This window comes from Ascaphus truei, chromosome 9 (genome assembly GCF_040206685.1).
Source record: "Ascaphus truei isolate aAscTru1 chromosome 9, aAscTru1.hap1, whole genome shotgun sequence".
NCBI lineage: Eukaryota > Metazoa > Chordata > Amphibia > Anura > Ascaphidae > Ascaphus > Ascaphus truei.
In genome coordinates this window covers 61,365,871-61,387,942 of record NC_134491.1, presented here as the reverse complement: position 1 = coordinate 61,387,942, position 22,072 = coordinate 61,365,871, and the positions used below count along the sequence as shown (strand labels likewise).

The 22,072-nt window shown below is 49.8% G+C and overlaps 1 protein-coding gene across 2 annotated transcripts in view; it reads left to right on the top strand.

Annotated features, from left to right (window-relative positions):
• PLXNA2 (plexin A2) overlaps positions 1-22,072 on the top strand; it is a 258,767-nt gene that overhangs the window by 228,394 nt on the left and 8,301 nt on the right. For both annotated transcript variants that reach the window (XM_075615228.1, XM_075615229.1), the window contains 6 exons: positions 1,344-1,503; positions 1,739-1,842; positions 7,999-8,098; positions 17,482-17,672; positions 18,843-19,012; positions 19,337-19,549. In XM_075615228.1, the coding sequence (XP_075471343.1) occupies positions 1,344-1,503; positions 1,739-1,842; positions 7,999-8,098; positions 17,482-17,672; positions 18,843-19,012; positions 19,337-19,549 (938 nt within the window). The remainder of the gene's footprint in view (positions 1-1,343; positions 1,504-1,738; positions 1,843-7,998; positions 8,099-17,481; positions 17,673-18,842; positions 19,013-19,336; positions 19,550-22,072) is intronic.

Sequence of the window (22,072 nt, the reverse complement as noted above, 5' to 3'; positions counted from 1 at the left end):
TTGTAACCAAAATGTGCATGATGGTGCCTGAGATGAATGAGCAGGTTTCGGATACATTTCACAAATTGATGACATCACACACGCCTCAAGCTGCCACTTAATCTTGGCCACTCTGGAAATCCAATTTGCAGCATAAGCAGAAATACAGGTGCAGCCAAAGTTCTTCAGGAGTTTGAGATCATTGTTTGGGACAAGAGGACAATGTCCCACAAACACGTATTAGAGCAGGGGCGGCCAACTCCAGTCCTCAAGAGCCACCAACAGGTCAGGTTTTAAGGATATCCCTGCTTCTGCACATGTGGCTCAATTAGTGGCTCAGTCATTGACACTTCAGGAGCTCCGAAGCAATGAAACCATTATAGGCGGCGTTGTTGTTTTAGCCGGGGATTTCACATTAAGAAACTAAAAAAATTCATTATCCATTAACAAATCGCAGTATTTTTTGGTTTCTTAGAATTCCTGAGCAAAGCCAGGTAGTGTGTGTGTGTGTGTGTGTGTGTGTGTGTGTGTGTGTGTGTGTGTGTGTGTGTGTGTGTGTGTGTGTGTGTGTGTGTGTGTGTGTGTGTGTGTGTGTGTGTGTATATAAAATATAAAATGCAGTGTGTTGTAAGACCCTTAAGCAGTGAAGGGGTAAATTCCCAGTAAGCTTCACATATACAATGTACAACAGAATGCAAGTGCTGTGCCCGTAACGCCTTCCCTGGCCTTGCTGCTGATGTAGGCCGTGTAGTGCAGGGGGGAGGGAAGGTTCATGTTTAACAATGCAGTGGCGATCCCAAAGCTGACAGTGGAGCATCCCATTTGAGCTCCTTGGCCTGCAAAGTGCAGGCTTTTGGGATAAGGAAGAGGGCTGGTAATCAGAATCCTTCATGAACTGTTATTGTGAATGATTGGTTTATTTATTATTAGGTTACAATATAATCCAATAATAAAGAACATAATTCTCTGTCTCTTTGCATAATTATTATTATAATTTGTCTCTCTGTTTCTCTCTCTCTCTCACACATTCTCTCTCCCTATCTTTTGCGCTCTCTCTGTCCCCCTCTTTCGCCTTCTTCCTTTCTTTCTCTCAATTTCTCTCCCCTACTCCCCTCTTTCTCTCTCTATCCCCCTTTATCTCTCTCCCTCTATCTCTCTGTCTTTATCCCCCCATCTCTCTCTCCCTCCCCCATATCTCTCTCCTCCCCATCCCTCCCTCTCAACTCTCTCCCCCTCAACTCTCTCCCCCTCAACTCTCTCCCCCAACTCTCTCCATCTCTCTCTCCTCATCTCTCTCTTCCTCTCTCCCCATCTCTATCCCTCTCTCCCCATCTCCCTCTCCACCCCGTCTCTCTCTCCTGTAGATTCTGAACTGTGTGAACCCCGACAATGAGAACAGCCCAGAGATCCCGGTGAAGGCTTTAAACTGCGACACTATCACCCAGGTGAAGGAGAAGATCCTGGATGCTGTGTATAAAAACGTGCCCTATTCCCAGCGTCCGAGGGCCGTGGACATGGACCTGGGTACGTGATCCAGGGCAGAATGAGAGATAGCTGTGCATGCCATTGTAAGACAGGGCAGAGGAACAGAATGAGAGATAGCTGTGCATGCCATTGTAAGACAGGGCAGAGGAACAGAATGAGAGATAGCTGTATATACACAGCACAAGGGACGCAGAGGCATATCAGTAGATATATCTTCATGTTTATAAGTTCAACTTAACCCTTGCATGACCGATGCCCTTTGACCTTCTTGCAGAATGGCGGCAGGGACGTATAGCGAGGGTCGTTTTACAGGATGAAGACATCACGACCAAGATAGAGGGAGACTGGAAGAGATTAAACACGCTCATGCACTACCAGGTACCATCATTAAAGGTGTACACAACGGGAAGGAAGGGTACATTAACATGCTGCGTTGTATGATGATGCAGAGTACATACATGTACACAGAAATCTCCATATATAATCATTATTAACTTATCCCTACACATCTCTTCGTCACAGAGTTAAAAATGGTATATAACAGGACTTAAAGAGCAATCCAAGCAATTGCTTTGCACATTTTTCTTTTTTTTGAAACATAGGATTGAAGCAGAGGGTCTCCGGGGCAGAACCCCGTTAATTTTAGCATTGGGTACCCCCTGCTTCCGGAGATACTTACCTCCATAGGTGGTGCCGGTAGCTGCTCCGCTTAGCTAGCAGGGTTCATGTAATGGCCGCTTTCCAACGCTCCCGCGCCCTGCGGGCCAATCGGAAGCTGTGACGTCATCCAGTGTGGATTCCTATTGGCCCATGTCTCACAGAGCTTTAACCTTGCTGGAGATACCGGCACCCCTTACAGAGATAAGTATCTCTGGAAGCAGCGGATCCCGGGAGCTGAAATGAGTGGAGTACAGCTCCGGAGATACCCTGCTTCAATCCTGTGTTAAAGAAAAAATCTCCAAAAATCACCCGCTTGCATTGCCCCTTCAAGGCTGCATTTTACATTGTATTTTGCAGGCTCCTCTTGCAGCTCCATTTACGTATGTATATCTTTATTCGTACAGCTATTCATGTACGTAGCGCTCCACAGCAGAAATAAAGGCAACAATATAATAGAAGACATTATGGAAATAAGCTGTTTGACTGAGCCACCTGTGCTGAAGCAGGGGATATCCTGAAAACCTGACCTATTGGTAGCCCTTGAGCAGTGGAGTTGGCCACCCCATTATACTTATTTGTATAAATGTTCAATGTATCATGTCTTTTACAATACCGCTATTTCTTGCATACTATCTCTACCTGCGCTGCTGCATACATCAGTTGGTCTGAGATAAGTAACATACATTAAATGACTTTCTGTTTAAAATGCTTTCTTCTTCAGAGCAGTGGACATTTGCACTTTAGAAACGTACATACACGGGATATGATGGTTGTATAAGGGGGAGATATTTCTGTATAGAGGTTCTCAGTGTGGTTATACAATGCGGCATGTTCATTTCTGGGATGAGAGTAAGGTAACATATAAAGCAGCCTTACTTCCTGTTGTGTACAATTTATGCCTTTTTTATCACATAATCTATAATGAATAGAGCTGGGCAGTGCATTAATTTCTGCTGAGAGGACAGCAGCATTACGCTGACTTCATTTCACTGCTGTCATCTTCACTGCTTTGGCTGTAGGATGAGCAAACTGTAACCCCTTTGAAGGGGTAATAGGGCATTAGACAGATATGAGGGGGGGAGGGTGTGTGTACAATCTGCACAGTTGTATGAATGTCTCAGCCTTGTTATAAATGACAGAGAGAAAGTCACGTATATATTTTTCAATGTGAGCGTGGGATGTTACAGAAGGAACGCTACATTAACAGGGTTGCTGTGAGCTATGTAGTGGAGGACGAGGTACATTATAGGAACAAACTCAATCTTGGGGTTATCATGTCAACTGACCACTATAACAGCAGGGAGAGGGGTCGTTTGCAGCGTAAAGAGATTTGTTTTTTTTACTGTACTAATATCTTAAAGCTGCAGTTCAAGCTACCGTTTTTAAAAAATATATATTTTTTTTCCCCATTCAATATGTGCATCAATACAATCTGCACACTGACAAGTGATTAGCTAAGCTGCAGATCGATCTGTTCTTCTGTAATCAATCGCTTGCTCAGTGTTATCTAATTCAGTTCTTGCACAGCATTCTGGGAAATGTAGTTCCTGGAATATAATTGACTTGGCAGTTACTAGATACAATTGGTGCACTGCTAGAGAGAGGGTGGGGCTCAAGAGCCAGAGCCTATCAGAAGGGGAAGGGGGCTGCTGCTCTGGAAATGTTTCCTACATTAGAAACATTAAAAATGTGTTTAAAACATTTTATTTTTTAAGGCTACAAGTATTTTCTCATAGTACAAAACTGATTTATTAAAAAAAAACACACATGTAGGATATTGCTTGAACTGCTGCTTTAACACAGTTTGAAGTCATTTTTGACGTTGATTACGTCTGTTTTTGTAACTCCTAATGTAGTATTGGGTTGAAGATAATGTTTTAGAAATTTTTCGGTTGAAATCCAGAGGGAATCTATTGCCCCCCTCAACATCTATACATCCAATCATCACTAAGGCCTCCTGCATTATCCTACACATTTTCCAAAAATAGATTTAATTTGGGGTCGTTTCCAAATGTTTTCCCGGTGCGCTGAAGATTCAGTCCCCTGGTTGCTGTGTCACCAGAATATTAACACTTCATGAATGCAGAATGCTTCTGTTTGCATTCGATGATGTAATATCGTTAGAGGTCACCGAGTGATATCAAGGTTAAAAAATGGTGACTTTCACTTTGAAGCAATTTTAGCAGTATATCTGGAATGCTGTATGAAATAACTGAATACAAAAGACTTGATAAGATAATAAGCAATGATTTATTCAGCTAATAAGGCCTCCCAGATATATGCACCAGCCCTCTTACATGCATGTGGTACCTACATAACAGACTGATAGCTTTAGTAATTATACTTTCCCTATCCCTCCACAACCGCACCCTGAGAACAGTCCCGGCCAGTCCGGTCGATGTTTGGTAAGCAGCTCCACGTCATGTCAGCGGTATAGAACTTCATTATTCGTCTGTTCTGATGAACTGATTAATTAAGACCAGTAAGAGTTGCTTGTTTCATAATAACTGGATAATGTACTGTATGTAGCTACTAGTGATGTACCGGGTACCCGGAAAATACCCGGTACCCGGCCATGTTTAAAGTACCCGGAACTGGCCCAGGGCGCTGGGACCCGGTGCCGGGTAATTTCCGTTCTGCTCTGCTCCCTCGATCCTCCTCTTGGGGAACGGGAGGAGTAGAGCAGCATAAGACTTACCTGCAGCCGGCGGCGCAGGGTGAGGAGGACCACGGCGACATCCTGGGTGGTGGTGGGGCAGCGGAAGACATCCTTTAGGAGGTGGCAGCAGAGGGTGGCATTCTTCACCCGGTGGGAGCAGCGGAAGACATCCTTTAGGAGGTGACAGCAGAGGGTGGCATTCTTCACCCGGTGGGAGCAGCGGAAGACAGACATCCTTTAGGAGGTGACAGCAGAGGGTGGCATTCTTCACCCGGTGGGAGCAGCGGAAGACAGACATCCTTTAGGAGGTGACAGCAGAGGGTGGCATTCTTCACCCGGTGGGAGCAGCGGAAGACATCCTTCACACCCGGTGCCCGTGGGAGCAGAGGAACATATTTGCCCGGCGCAGGAGCGGTACAATTTGACAGCCGGGGAGGAGCTGCATCGGAAGTCGCGCCTCCCTGGCTGTCCAATAGTAATGCTCCGGCTGGGTCATTTTTTTTTTTTCCCCCGGGTACCCAGTACCAGTTACCCGGTCATTTTTAGGACCCAGTACATCACTAGTATTTAACCATTTTTTATCCTTGAAAGGCACATCGGGGCCTATTTTCGCAGCACTGAAGTGGGACAAATCACTTCTAAAGTATCCTTTAGAAACAGATTTGCACGCTTTACTATTCTGGAAGCGCTTCTCGCATGGCCAAACCGTGTCAAAACGGCTTTTTAAAGAAGCGGTTTCACTGGCTCTGCCAATCCGATCGGTTTGTCAAAAAAGCCTCCAACTCACATTTTGCCCATAACTTTTATTCTCGTACTTCCGTTTGCAAAACGCTTCTCAAAACGTGCATATATTTTTTTAACACCACCTCAAGGTTGGCGAGATTGGTATTGCGAGTTCCATCCAGAGACTGAAATATGAGCCAAATCCATGTCAGACTGGGGATGGAGTTAGCACCACCCAGGGTTGCCAGGTGTCCGGTATTGAACTGGACTGTCCTGTATTTGGATACTCTGTCCAGTATAAAATGAGAGGTACTGTAATACTGGACATGTATGTGTCCGGTATTTTCCTCCCTGGACATAGTGACCTGACGCACCTTTCACCATTAAGTCCAGTATTTTTGGAGAAGCCACCTGGCAACCCAAGAACCATCTCAGGTCATTCCACTTCTAAAGCACGTACAATCCGTGGTGGATTGGCTGTTTAGAAGGAGTGATTTACAATAGAGAACAGGGTTTTTTCCTCACACTTGATTCCGCTACTTCTGAACATGTCAAACCACACGGTTTGTCAATGACAACTTCGGAGCTACGAGAATAAGCCTCATATTATCTTCGGGGCCTCTACCTCTTATCTGGAAGAATCATGTAGCGTGACTTCTCCTTTTATTTCCAGAGAATCAGCAGAAAATGTCAGGAATACAAAGTTGGCAGTAGAAGGGATAGCAGAAATTTGTCACACAGATCCAATTCTGTATCACACACAGAATAAATATTTTACACTGTGCAAATGGAATATAAATAAACAACGTAGAAAAAAAGTGTGTTTAGAAGCCCCACAGTTTTGTTTTCTTACACCTGATGCAGCATTTTAGACTGACGCCAACTCAGATATGGAGTATTTATTTTGGGCAAATACAAGGCAAAAAGAATAGTGCACAGACACGTAGAAAGTGATACATCTCATTATAATCTGGGCACCATGTAAATCCTTCCCAACTCCTCCTGCTGGTACTCCTAGGGTCGCCAGGTGTCCCGTATTGAACCGGACTGTCCTGTATTTGGATACTCGGTCCAGTAACAAAAATGAGGTACTGTAATACTGGACATGTATGTGTCCGGTATTTTCCTCCCTGGACATAGTGACCTGACGCACCTTTCACCATTGAGTCCAGTATTTTTGGAGAAGCCACCTGGCGACCCTAGATACTCCCCAAGGTGCAAGCTGGGGTAGACTGGGCAACATTATACCAAACCGCTTTGATACATAGGGGCAGGGTGAAAATGCTCTGATTTTCCTCCAAGATGGCCTTGATTTATAGGCCCTTATTGTGTAAGGTGTGATAGCGCAGACAACGTGCCATCGCATGAAAAGCCACATTAAAGTCAATGGCGCTTGTCATGTGAAAGCACAAAGTCACCCGAGCTATCACACCTTACACAAATAGGGCCATAGTGTTTTGTACACTCTAGAAGTGTTGTTTTTTTCTTTTTGAGCTGGGGGGGTTACATTTTTGCATGTTAGATTTATAAGGAGGGTAAAACCATGAAGCTTTACTTAAAGCAGCTATTACAGAATCTCGTTAGTACTAATATTCATTTACGGTTTGACTTTTGCCTAATTAATCCTCTTGATGTAATAGAGGGACAGGCAATTTAAGCTTCTGAAAGATGGTTTTATTGCTTGTCCCGCCATAAATCACATTTTTATAAAGTTCATAAAACCGGTTAGAATAAAAAATGGTTTAATAAGAATGCTTTATGATCCATAACATTATGATAGCTGCTTTGGTCCCTTTGTGCTGCCGCCTTAATTAAATCTGCAGAATTTCTCTGTCTGTAAGATGGGGATTGAAATGAGAAAGGCCCAATATGTGGCACTCATGCACGAGATGTCTCTTTGAACCCTCCTTGTTTGTTTTTTTTGTGTGGAATTATATGGAAATACTGTACTCTTAGCACAAACATCACATCAGGAAATGACTCACAACATGTCCGTATATTAATGGAATGAAGACACCGCACATCCATTGTTTCCCGTGTTATAAATCAGCCATAGGATCGCTGTACAAAGGATAAAAAAAGGTTTGGGGACAAAGTATCGGGGGGTTACGGCCCACGGATACTAAGCAATGCTTCTCAGAAGGCATCTTCCAAAGCCAGAAGACACCTTACAGCTTTGTCACTTGAAGGGGCCTCATGGAATAGCACCACTTGGTAGATATGGTCCTTAACTCAGGAATAAACTAAACCTTTTTGTTCAAATTGAGTTCTGTTTTTAGGTAATGAAAGAGTGAGAAACAGCACAGGTTTATTAAAATAAAATGTTCATTGATAAATTTGTTTTGCTACATCTGTTTTGCAGCCGGGAGACTTTGACACGCTGGGGTGTTTGCTTGGTTATAACGATTTTCTTCCATGTCCAATTGCCTAGTCTACCCTACATGGGTCCGTAAAGCCCCATGCTCACTGTCTAACTTCTCCCTCCCGTACAGGTCTCAGACCGATCAGTGGTGGCCCTTGTTCCAAAGCAAACGTCGTCCTACAACATCCCAGCTTCTGCCAGCATCTCCCGAACCTCCATCAGCAGATACGGTAAGAACGTGATGTTATCTACCACTAATGTGATGTCATCTACCACTAACGTGACATTATCTACCACTAATGTGATGTTATCTACCACTAATGTGATGTTATCTACCACTAACGTGACGTTATCTTCCACTGACGTGACGTTATCTTCCACTGAAGTGACGTTATCTTCCACTGACATGGCGTTATCTTCCACTGACGTGACGTTATCTTCCACTGACGTGACGTTATATTTCACTGACGTGACGTTATATTTCACTGACGTGACGTTCTCTTCCACCGACGTGACGTTCTCTTCCACCGACGTGACGTTCTCTTCCACCGACGTGACGTTCTCTTCCACCGACGTGACGTTCTCTTCCACTGACGTGACCTTATCTTCCACTGACGTGACCTTATCTTCCACTGACGTAGCGTTAAGTACAGGTATTAACTAACTACGGTAATGTAACTTAACGAAAGTCCCTGCGTTACCCTTAACCGACATTGGGGCCTATTCTCATAGCGCCAAATTTGTCATTGCTAAACCGTGCGGAGCCTCTGTAAGTACCTCATACCTTCTGTCCGGATCTGGAATCTCCTCCTGCAATCATGTGATGACACGTTGCCGTGACATCACATGATGCGGCGTTGCCATGACAATGCAACATAGCAGGATGCGATGCTGCTCTGGAGAAGGTAAGAGGCCTCGCTAAAACCCCACGCACAGAGCCCCACCAAACTCCCAGCAGGCCCTGATTGCACAAGAATAATAATACAGGCTGGGCACAGATGAAAAGGTAAATTACTTTATTACAAAAAAAGCAGCAGGCTGTTCCCAGCCTTCATTAGTATTCTTGTGCTCTCCATATTTGGTGATTTGGGGCATTCACCATTCGGTTAGCGGCGCTGGATTTTGTGTCAAGCGAGTTTTTTCGCTCGGTCGTAGATTTGCATATTTAATCCTAGTTGCGCCATTATCGGGTATGTCTGTACGTGCCTGCGACGAGGTGAGGGATTGATGGAGCGAGTAGGCGGAGTCCCATTTGCATATTGTCGCCAGTGTATGTATTAAAAACATGCGGCTTGCGTTACTTTTCTTGACATTTTTTTTTTTGCGCAGAATACAAGTGCCAAATTCTACCACAGTTGAAATACACTTTTTATAAATATGTCGCGTTTCAGACAGAAAAAAAATGCGACTTTTTTGACGGATCTGCGTCAGCGCACACGTACTGTATCTCTTGATAAATAGAGACCTAAAGTGTGTAAAATTACTCCTGTATATAATAACTTTGTCATATATCACTTATCTCCCAATGGAACTCAGTTTGTCACAATTTCAGTATAGTGCGCATTGCCAGCACATAGGAATGTCACACAGTCCCTGCACAGATGAGATTAAAATCTGTTTTTGGTGCCTGAGGCACAGGAAGATAAAGTGACTGGCCCAAGGTCACTTTGCCTGGGATTTGTACCTGGTTCGCCTGATGCAAACTCAGTGTCATTGTCTCAGAGTCAATGTCCTTACTAACGGAAACGCTCCTTTGCATAGTACCTGTCATCCCCACTGAGTACAAACGACTTTGTTTCTTGTGCCGTTCACAGCTGCCGCACGGAAGGGGTTAACTCAAAAGAATGAAAATAAATTCTGCTTTGCACCTTTAATGTTAAATAAAACCCCCGCTGGCACAGAAAGGGTTACTTCTCTCAGCAAGGATACAAGATCGTCATTTTCACGCAGCTCACGCTACGGAGCGTTATAAATCTGCAGCGGCGAGCAGTGTGCGAGGGGGCGGCGGCGGCGAGCAGTGCGCGAGGGGGCGGCGGCGGCGAGCAGTGCGCGAGGGGGCGGCGGCGGCGAGCAGTGCGCGAGGGGGCGGCAGCGGTGCTTGCCTTTCTTTCATTATTATGTAAATGCTGAATATTGTAGCCAGTGAGAAAATGCATAAACAACGTGCATCAAAACCGATTATTTGCAATGAGCGCTCCCCGCTCTGCGTTCAGTCATTTCAGGCGCGGTGGTTTGCAAACGAGGCCAAAAAAAAGGAAGAAGAGGAACTGCTTATTAGCTCACACAAGTCTGCGACATTAGCAGCAGTATTAATGGTGACATTGGAAATGTTAATAGAAAATGTGAAGAGTGTAGAATTTATGGGGAAGTGCCATTCCTGACACAAACACCCGGCCTCTGCATCACATTCCCTGACACAAACACCCGGCCTCTGCATCACATTCCCTGACACAAACACCCGGCCTCTGCATCACATTCCCTGACACAAACACCCGGCCTCTGCATCACATTCCCTGACACAAACACCCGACCTCTGCATCACATTCCCTGACACAAACACCCGGCCTCTGCATCACATTCCCTGACACACACACCCGGCCTCTGCATCACATTCCCTGACACAAACACCCGGCCTCTGCATCACATTCCCTGACACAAACACCCGGCCTCTGCATCACATTCCCTGACACAAACACCCGGCCTCTGCATCACATTCCCTGACACAAACACCCGGCCTCTGCATCACATTCCCTGACACAAACACCCGGCCTCTGCATCACATTCCCTGACACAAACACCCGGCCTCTGCATCACATTCCCTGACACACACACCCGGCCTCTGCATCACATTCCCTGACACAAACACCCGGCCTCTGCATCACATTCCCTGACACAAACACCCGGCCTCTGCATCACATTCCCTGACACAAACACCCGGCCTCTGCATCACATTCCCTGACACAAACACCCGGCCTCTGCATCACATTCCCTGACACAAACACCCGGCCTCTGCATCACATTCCCTGACACAAACACCCGGCCTCTGCATCACATTCCCTGACACAAACACCCGGCCTCTGCATCACATTCCCTGACACAAACACCCGGCCTCTGCATCACATTCCCTGACACACACACCCGGCCTCTGCATCACATTCCCTGACACACACACCCGGCCTCTGCATCACATTCCCTGACACAAACACCCGGCCTCTGCATCACATTCCCTGACACAAACACCCGGCCTCTGCATCACATTCCCTGACACACACACCCGGCCTCTGCATCACATTCCCTGACACAAACACCCGGCCTCTGCATCACATTCCCTGACACACACACCCGGCCTCTGCATCACATTCCCTGACACAAACACCCGGCCTCTGCATCACATTCCCTGACACAAACACCCGGCCTCTGCATCACATTCCCTGACACTAACACCCGGCCTCTGCATCACATTCCCTGACACAAACACCCGGCCTCTGCATCACATTCCCTGACACAAACACCCGGCCTCTGCATCACATTCCCTGACACAAACACCCGGCCTCTGCATCACATTCCCTGACACACACACCCGGCCTCTGCATCACATTCCCTGACACAAACACCCGGCCTCTGCATCACATTCCCTGACACACACACCCGGCCTCTGCATCACATTCCCTGACACAAACACCCGGCCTCTGCATCACATTCCCTGACACAAACACCCGGCCTCTGCATCACATTCCCTGACACTAACACCCGGCCTCTGCATCACATTCCCTGACACACACACCCGGCCTCTGCATCACATTCCCTGACACAAACACCCGGCCTCTGCATCACATTCCCTGACACTAACACCCGGCCTCTGCATCACATTCCCTGACACAAACACCCGGCCTCTGCATCACATTCCCTGACACACACACCCGGCCTCTGCATCACATTCCCTGACACACACACCCGGCCTCTGCATCACATTCCCTGACACAAACACCCGGCCTCTGCATCACATTCCCTGACACAAACACCCGGCCTCTGCATCACATTCCCTGACACACACACCCGGCCTCTGCATCACATTCCCTGACACAAACACCCGGCCTCTGCATCACATTCCCTGACACAAACACCCGGCCTCTGCATCACATTCCCTGACACACACACCCGGCCTCTGCATCACATTCCCTGACACAAACACCCGGCCTCTGCATCACATTCCCTGACACAAACACCCGGCCTCTGCATCACATTCCCTGACACAAACACCCGGCCTCTGCATCACATTCCCTGACACAAACACCCGGCCTCTGCATCACATTCCCTGACACAAACACCCGGCCTCTGCATCACATTCCCTGACACAAACACCCGGCCTCTGCATCACATTCCCTGACACAAACACCCGGCCTCTGCATCACATTCCCTGACACAAACACCCGGCCTCTGCATCACATTCCCTGACACAAACACCCGGCCTCTGCATCACATTCCCTGACACACACACCCGGCCTCTGCATCACATTCCCTGACACAAACACCCGGCCTCTGCATCACATTCCCTGACACAAACACCCGGCCTCTGCATCACATTCCCTGACACAAACACCCGGCCTCTGCATCACATTCCCTGACACAAACACCCGGCCTCTGCATCACATTCCCTGACACAAACACCCGGCCTCTGCATCACATTCCCTGACACAAACACCCGGCCTCTGCATCACATTCCCTGACACACACACCCGGCCTCTGCATCACGTTCCCTGACACAAACACCCGGCCTCTGCATCACGTTCCCTGACACACACACCCGGCCTCTGCATCACATTCCCTGACACACACACCCGGCCTCTGCATCACATTCCCTGACACAAACACCCGGCCTCTGCATCACATTCCCTGACACACACACCCGGCCTCTGCATCACATTCCCTGACACAAACACCCGGCCTCTGCATCACATTCCCTGACACAAACACCCGGCCCCTGCATCACATTCCCTGACACAAACACCCGGCCTCTGCATCACATTCCCTGACACAAACACCCGGCCTCTGCATCACATTCCCTGACACAAACACCCGGCCTCTGCATCACGTTCCCTGACACACACACCCGGCCTCTGCATCACATTCCCTGACACAAACACCCGGCCTCTGCATCACATTCCCTGACACAAACACCCGGCCTCTGCATCACATTCCCTGACACAAACACCCGGCCTCTGCATCACATTCCCTGACACAAACACCCGGCCTCTGCATCACATTCCCTGACACAAACACCCGGCCTCTGCATCACATTCCCTGACACAAACACCCGGCCTCTGCATCACATTCCCTGACACACACACCCGGCCTCTGCATCACATTCCCTGACACAAACACCCGGCCTCTGCATCACGTTCCCTGACACACACACCCGGCCTCTGCATCACATTCCCTGACACAAACACCCGGCCTCTGCATCACATTCCCTGACACAAACACCCGGCCTCTGCATCACATTCCCTGACACAAACACCCGGCCTCTGCATCACATTCCCTGACACAAACACCCGGCCTCTGCATCACATTCCCTGACACACACACCCGGCCTCTGCATCACATTCCCTGACACACACACCCGGCCTCTGCATCACATTCCCTGACACACACACCCGGCCTCTGCATCACATTCCCTGACACACACACCCGGCCTCTGCATCACATTCCCTGACACACACACCCGGCCTCTGCATCACATTCCCTGACACAAACACCCGGCCTCTGCATCACATTCCCTGACACAAACACCCGGCCTCTGCATCACATTCCCTGACACAAACACCCGGCCTCTGCATCACATTCCCTGACACAAACACCCGGCCTCTGCATCACATTCCCTGACACAAACACCCGGCCTCTGCATCACATTCCCTGACACACACACCCGGCCTCTGCATCACATTCCCTGACACAAACACCCGACCTCTGCATCACATTCCCTGACACACACACCCGGCCTCTGCATCACATTCCCTGACACACACACCCGGCCTCTGCATCACATTCCCTGACACAAACACCCGGCCTCTGCATCACGTTCCCTGACACACACACCCGGCCTCTGCATCACATTCCCTGACACAAACACCCGGCCTCTGCATCACGTTCCCTGACACACACACCCGGCCTCTGCATCACATTCCCTGACACAAACACCCGGCCTCTGCATCACATTCCCTGACACAAACACCCGGCCTCTGCATCACATTCCCTGACACAAACACCCGGCCTCTGCATCACATTCCCTGACACAAACACCCGGCCTCTGCATCACATTCCCTGACACAAACACCCGGCCTCTGCATCACATTCCCTGACACAAACACCCGGCCTCTGCATCACATTCCCTGACACAAACACCCGGCCTCTGCATCACATTCCCTGACACAAACACCCGGCCTCTGCATCACATTCCCTGACACAAACACCCGGCCTCTGCATCACATTCCCTGACACAAACACCCGGCCTCTGCATCACATTCCCTGACACAAACACCCGGCCTCTGCATCACATTCCCTGACACAAACACCCGGCCTCTGCATCACATTCCCTGACACAAACACCCGGCCTCTGCATCACATTCCCTGACACAAACACCCGGCCTCTGCATCACATTCCCTGACACAAACACCCGGCCTCTGCATCACATTCCCTGACACAAACACCCGGCCTCTGCATCACATTCCCTGACACAAACACCCGGCCTCTGCATCACATTCCCTGACACAAACACCCGGCCTCTGCATCACATTCCCTGACACAAACACCCGACCTCTGCATCACATTCCCTGACACAAACACCCGGCCTCTGCATCACATTCCCTGACACAAACACCCGGCCTCTGCATCACATTCCCTGACACAAACACCCGGCCTCTGCATCACATTCCCTGACACAAACACCCGGCCTCTGCATCACATTCCCTGACACAAACACCCGGCCTCTGCATCACATTCCCTGACACAAACACCCGGCCTCTGCATCACATTCCCTGACACAAACACCCGGCCTCTGCATCACATTCCCTGACACAAACACCCGGCCTCTGCATCACATTCCCTGACACAAACACCCGGCCTCTGCATCACATTCCCTGACACAAACACCCGGCCTCTGCATCACATTCCCTGACACAAACACCCGGCCTCTGCATCACATTCCCTGACACAAACACCCGACCTCTGCATCACATTCCCTGACACAAACACCCGGCCTCTGCATCACATTCCCTGACACAAACACCCGGCCTCTGCATCACATTCCCTGACACAAACACCCGGCCTCTGCATCACATTCCCTGACACAAACACCCGGCCTCTGCATCACATTCCCTGACACAAACACCCGGCCTCTGCATCACATTCCCTGACACAAACACCCGGCCTCTGCATCACATTCCCTGACACAAACACCCGGCCTCTGCATCACATTCCCTGACACAAACACCCGGCCTCTGCATCACATTCCCTGACACAAACACCCGGCCTCTGCATCACATTCCCTGACACAAACACCCGACCTCTGCATCACATTCCCTGACACAAACACCCGGCCTCTGCATCACATTCCCTGACACAAACACCCGGCCTCTGCATCACATTCCCTGACACAAACACCCGGCCTCTGCATCACATTCCCTGACACAAACACCCGGCCTCTGCATCACATTCCCTGACACAAACACCCGGCCTCTGCATCACATTCCCTGACACAAACACCCGGCCTCTGCATCACATTCCCTGACACAAACACCCGGCCTCTGCATCACATTCCCTGACACAAACACCCGACCTCTGCATCACATTCCCTGACACAAACACCCGGCCTCTGCATCACATTCCCTGACACAAACACCCGGCCTCTGCATCACATTCCCTGACACAAACACCCGGCCTCTGCATCACATTCCCTGACACAAACACCCGGCCTCTGCATCACATTCCCTGACACAAACACCCGGCCTCTGCATCACATTCCCTGACACAAACACCCGGCCTCTGCATCACATTCCCTGACACAAACACCCGGCCTCTGCATCACATTCCCTGACACAAACACCCGGCCTCTGCATCACATTCCCTGACACAAACACCCGACCTCTGCATCACATTCCCTGACACAAACACCCGGCCTCTGCATCACATTCCCTGACACAAACACCCGGCCTCTGCATCACATTCCCTGACACAAACACCCGGCCTCTGCATCACATTCCCTGACACAAACACCCGACCTCTGCATCACATTCCCTGACACAAACACCCGGCCTCTGCATCACATTCCCTGACACAAACACCCGACCTCTGCATCACATTCCCTGACACAAACACCCGGCCTCTGCATCACATTCCCTGACACAAACACCCGGCCTCTGCATCACATTCCCTGACACAAACACCCGGCCTCTGCATCACATTCCCTGACACAAACACCCGGCCTCTGCATCACATTCCCTGACACAAACACCCGGCCTCTGCATCACATTCCCTGACACAAACACCCGACCTCTGCATCACATTCCCTGACACAAACACCCGACCTCTGCATCACATTCCCTGACACAAACACACGGCCTCTGCATCACATTCCCTGACACAAACACCCGACCTCTGCATCACATTCCCTGACACAAACACCCGACCTCTGCATCACATTCCCTGACACAAACACACGGCCTCTGCATCACATTCCCTGACACAAACACCCGGCCTCTGCATCACATTCCCTGACACAAACACCCGGCCTCTGCATCACATTCCCTGACACAAACACCCGGCCTCTGCATCACATTCCCTGACACAAACACCCGGCCTCTGCATCACATTCCCTGACACAAACACCCGGCCTCTGCATCACATTCCCTGACACAAACACCCGGCCTCTGCATCACATTCCCTGACACAAACACCCGGCCTCTGCATCACATTCCCTGACACAAACACCCGGCCTCTGCATCACATTCCCTGACACAAACACCCGGCCTCTGCATCACATTCCCTGACACAAACACCCGGCCTCTGCATCACATTCCCTGACACAAACACCCGGCCTCTGCATCACATTCCCTGACACAAACACCCGACCTCTGCATCACATTCCCTGACACTAACACCCGACCTCTGCATCACATTCCCTGACACAAACACCCGGCCTCTGCATCACATTCCCTGACACAAACACCCGGCCTCTGCATCACAGGCTGGTACTGACTCTGGGCAATAAATGGGAGTTGGAGGCCTTTTTGACAAACCGATCGGATTGGCAGAGCCAGTGAAACCCAGTCCATATACAGCCTCTGGTCATGGATGCTGCATCCTCCAGATAATTGAAATGCAGCAATGTAAAGCAGTACATGGTACTGTATAACTGTGCAGTTGTATCTGCTTTCATTTGCGAATGGACGCTCTAAACCAGGGGTGGCCAATTCTAGTCATCTAGGGCCACAAACAAGCATGGTTTTCAGGATATTCCTGCTTCAGCACAGGTGGCTCAATCAGTGGCTCAGTGGTGTTGGCCGCCCCTATTTATGAGCCATCCTGGGTAACCCAATCTCTCTGCGTCCCCTGCAGACTCCACGTTCCGTTACACGGGAAGCCCAGACAGCCTGCGCTCTCGCGCTCCCATGATCACGCCGGACCTGGAGAGCGGAGTCAAAGTTTGGCACCTGGTGAAGAATCACGAGCACGGGGACCAGAAGGAGGGTGACCGGGGAAGCAAGATGGTATCCGAAATCTACCTGACCCGGCTGCTGGCCACCAAGGTGAGCACAGACGTCAGACCACTACAGATCTGCCCCAGAATGTAAACCTAGAGTCCGCTTTGCCCGGACCCCAAAAGTAGCCGCATCTTCCTCCTCTGCCCCTCGCTGCTCTGCAGTCCAGAATGGAGCTGGTGGAAGGGGTCCCGCTGTGTGTATAATCATCTGCTCCTTACAAATGTAATCTGCTTCATGGTGCGCATATACAACACTCAGGTGTGTGTCTGCATGCCTTCCATAGGCCCCCAAACCCGCTTCTTTCACCCCAATTATCACATATCAGTGTTGATCTGCAGACAAGGATTCTGGGTAGTCATGCAAGACACACTAGGTGTATCCATTTAACTTTTTTACATGGACTCCTCAGAGCTGTTACCAGCATCATTATAAATACAAATGAATAGTTTACGGGCTACACACAGATGAAAACAATGTGAGAGGGAGACCCTTGGCCGAGGAGCATGCAATCTAAGCAGTGTATCAGTAGAGAAACATATACAATGTATGTATGTCGGTATGTCTTTCTTTATATAGCACTTTTAATGTACATAGTGCTTCACAGCAGTAATACACATCCTATACATCATATAAATAACAAATAATATAATGGGGATAAGTGCTTGAGACATAAAAGTAACATTTAGGAAAAGGAGTCCCTGCTCCGAAGAGCTTACAATCTAATTAGTTGGTAGGAAGAACGTACAGAGACAGTAGGAGGGTGTTCTGGTAAGTGCGTCTGCCAGGGGCCAAGCTTTATGTATGAGGTGTAAAACACCACTCATATAGCTACTGATATGCTTCCTTAAGCAGGTGTGTTTTGAGTTGGGTCTTAAAGGTGGATAGAGAGGGTGCTAGTCGGATATTGAGAGGAATGGCATTCCAGAGGTGTGGGGCAGTCAGTGAGAAAGGTCTATGGTGATAGGAACATATGTAAGAGAGACAGTTTGCTGCGTAGTTCATTATTCATTAAAGAAGAGTACTTTGTAGCTCGGTGTTGGCAGAAGGTCGTCTATGGTCAGTGGGAGGGCTAGTGAAAAGGATGTGGGGTTACAGTTGTGACGGGGGCAGTGGGTGCCTGGTGATATCGCAGAGGTGGTGGTTGTGCCTGTGGAATGGATGGTTAGGATACAGGATAGTGAGATGCTGACCCGGTTTGTGCCTTCTCTGCCACAGGGAACACTGCAGAAGTTCGTGGATGACCTCTTTGAGACGCTGTTCAGCACTGTGCACCGCGGCAGCGCGCTCCCTCTCGCCATTAAATACATGTTTGACTTCCTGGACGAGCAGGCGGACAGGCACAGCATTCACGACACGGATGTGAGGCACACGTGGAAGAGTAACTGGTGAGGAGGGGAGGGAGAGGGAGACAGAAGGAAGGAGGGAGGAAGAGGGGCAGGAAGTGAGAGATAAAGGGGTGGTTAAGAGGGACGGGAAGGGAGACAGTGGGTGGGGAGTGGGAAGAAAGATGACAAAGAAGTGGGGAGAGGTAGGAGGGAACACTAATGAAATGCAACTTGTAGGCAGAAAGATGTTAACAGTGACCCCTCACTCTCTCTCTCTTTTTGACTTCCTCTTTCTTTCTTGATCTCTCGGTCTCTCTCCATATTTCTCCCCCCCCCCCCCCTCTCTCTCTATCTGTCCCTGTGTCTTATTGTCTTCCCACCCAGCCTCCCACTCCGGTTTTGGGTGAACGTTATTAAGAACCCCCAGTTTGTGTTCGACATCCACAAGGGCAGCATCACGGACGCGTGTCTCTCCGTGGTGGCTCAGACCTTCATGGACTCCTGCTCCACCTCCGAGCACCGACTGGGCAAAGACTCCCCTAGCAACAAGCTGCTCTACGCCAAGGACATCCCCAACTACAAGAACTGGGTGGAGAGGTCAGTGGGTGGCGTTTAGAGACCGCACCATGAGCGTACACATGGATTCCCTGCACTGAACATATGACAAATGTGAGCAGATTTCCTACGCAGTGCTACTCAATAAGACACCTTCCGGTACTGCTTAGTAAGTGTGGCTTCTTATGGCCTATTCCAGTGAATGTGGCTTGAAGGTGTCCTCCAGTGCCGAAAGGTGTCTTTATGGCATAGCCCTGCTTAGTAAACATGGACCGTGATGTCATTGGCCAACTGCTGTACTTTTCTCTCTGGAGTGACACAGGTGTGGTGTATACTTCATATTGTCACCTTGCAGTGAGAATGACAGCAGCAATGGGGGGGAGGGGGAGGTTATTTGCTAAAAAAAACTGGGGCACAATCAGAGCAAAACAGAGGACCAAAATTATCAAGGGAATAAGGCTCGACTGCTTTCAGGGGTTTTCCTTTCTTGGATATGTATGGTGCTGTTTTTTGCACTGGTTTTACTCCCAGTTTGCAGCCAGTAAATAACCCCAAAGTGGTATTGGTCACTGTGTCACACAGCAGGGGGACAGGACATGCAGACATTAGCACACAGCAGTGGGACAGGACATGCAGACATTAGCACACAGCAGTGGGACAGGACATGCAGACATTAGCCCACAGCAGTGGGACAGGACATGCAGACATTAGCACACAGCGGTGGGACAGGACATGCAGACATTAGCGCACAGCAGTGGGACAGGACATGCAGACATTAGCACACAGCAGGGGGACAGGACATGCAGACATTAGCACACAGCAGGGGGACAGGACATGCAGACATTAGCACACAGCGGTGGGACAGGACATGCAGACATTAGCACACAGCGGGGGGACAGGACATGCAGACATTAGCACACAGCGGTGGGACAGGACATGCAGACATTAGCACACAGCGGGGGGACAGGACATGCAGACATTAGCACACAGCGGGGGGACAGGACATGCAGACATTAGCACACAGCGGTGGGACAGGACATGCAGACATTAGCACACAGCAGCGGGACAGGACATGCAGACATTAGCACACAGCGGTGGGACAGGACATGCAGACATTAGCACACAGCGGTGGGACAGGACATGCAGACATTAGCACACAGCGGGGGGACAGGACATGCAGACATTAGCGCACAGCAGTGGGACAGGACATGCAGACATTAGCACACAGCAGCGGGACAGGACATGCAGACATTAGCACACAGCAGCGGGACAGGACATGCAGACATTAGCACACAGCAGCGAGACAGGACGTGCAGACATTAGCACACAGCGGGGGAACAGGACATGCAGACATTAGCACACAGCAGTGGGACAGGACATGCAGACATTAGCACACAGCAGCGGGACAGCAGTGGGACAGGACATGCAGACATTAGCACACAGCGGGGGGACAGGACATGCAGACATTAGCACACAGCGGGGGGACAGGACATGCAGACATTAGCACACAGCAGCGGGACAGGACATGCAGACATTAGCACACAGCAGTGGGACAGGACATGCAGACATTAGCACACAGCAGTGGGACAGGACATGCAGACATTAGCACACAGCGGTGGGACAGGACATGCAGACATTAGCACACAGCGGCGGGACAGGACATGCAGACATTAGCACACAGCAGCGGGACAGGACATGCAGACATTAGCACACAGCAGTGGGACAGGACATGCAGACATTAGCACACAGCAGCGGGACACATTAGCACACAGCGGGGGGACAGGACATGCAGACATTAGCACACAGCAGCGGGACAGGACATGCAGACATTAGCACACAGCAGTGGGACAGGACATGCAGACATTAGCACACAGCAGTGGGACAGCAGTGGGACAGGACATGCAGACATTAGCGCACAGCAGCAGGACAGGACATGCAGACATTAGCACACAGCGGTGGGACAGGACATGCAGACATTAGCACACAGCGGTGGGACAGGACATGCAGACATTAGCGCACAGCAGTGGGACAGGACATGCAGACATTAGCGCACAGCAGCGGGACAGGACATGCAGACATTAGCACACAGCAGCGGGACAGGACATGCAGACATTAGCACACAGCAGTGGGACAGGACATGCAGACATTAGCGCACAGCAGTGGGACAGGACATGCAGACATTAGCGCACAGCAGTGGGACAGGACATGCAGACATTAGCGCACAGCAGTGGGACAGGACATGCAGACATTAGCGCACAGCAGTGGGACAGGACATGCAGACATTAGCACACAGCGGTGGGACAGGACATGCAGACATTAGCACACAGCAGTGGGACAGGACATGCAGACATTAGCACACAGCAGCGGGACAGGACATGCAGACATTAGCACACAGCGGTGGGACAGGACATGCAGACATTAGCGCACAGCAGCGGGACAGGACATGCAGACATTAGCGCACAGCAGTGGGACAGGACATGCAGACATTAGCGCACAGCAGAGTATCACAGAATTTCCGCAGGATTCAATGGCAGTGTTGGTGCAGAAAATCCCGTCACAGCCCAC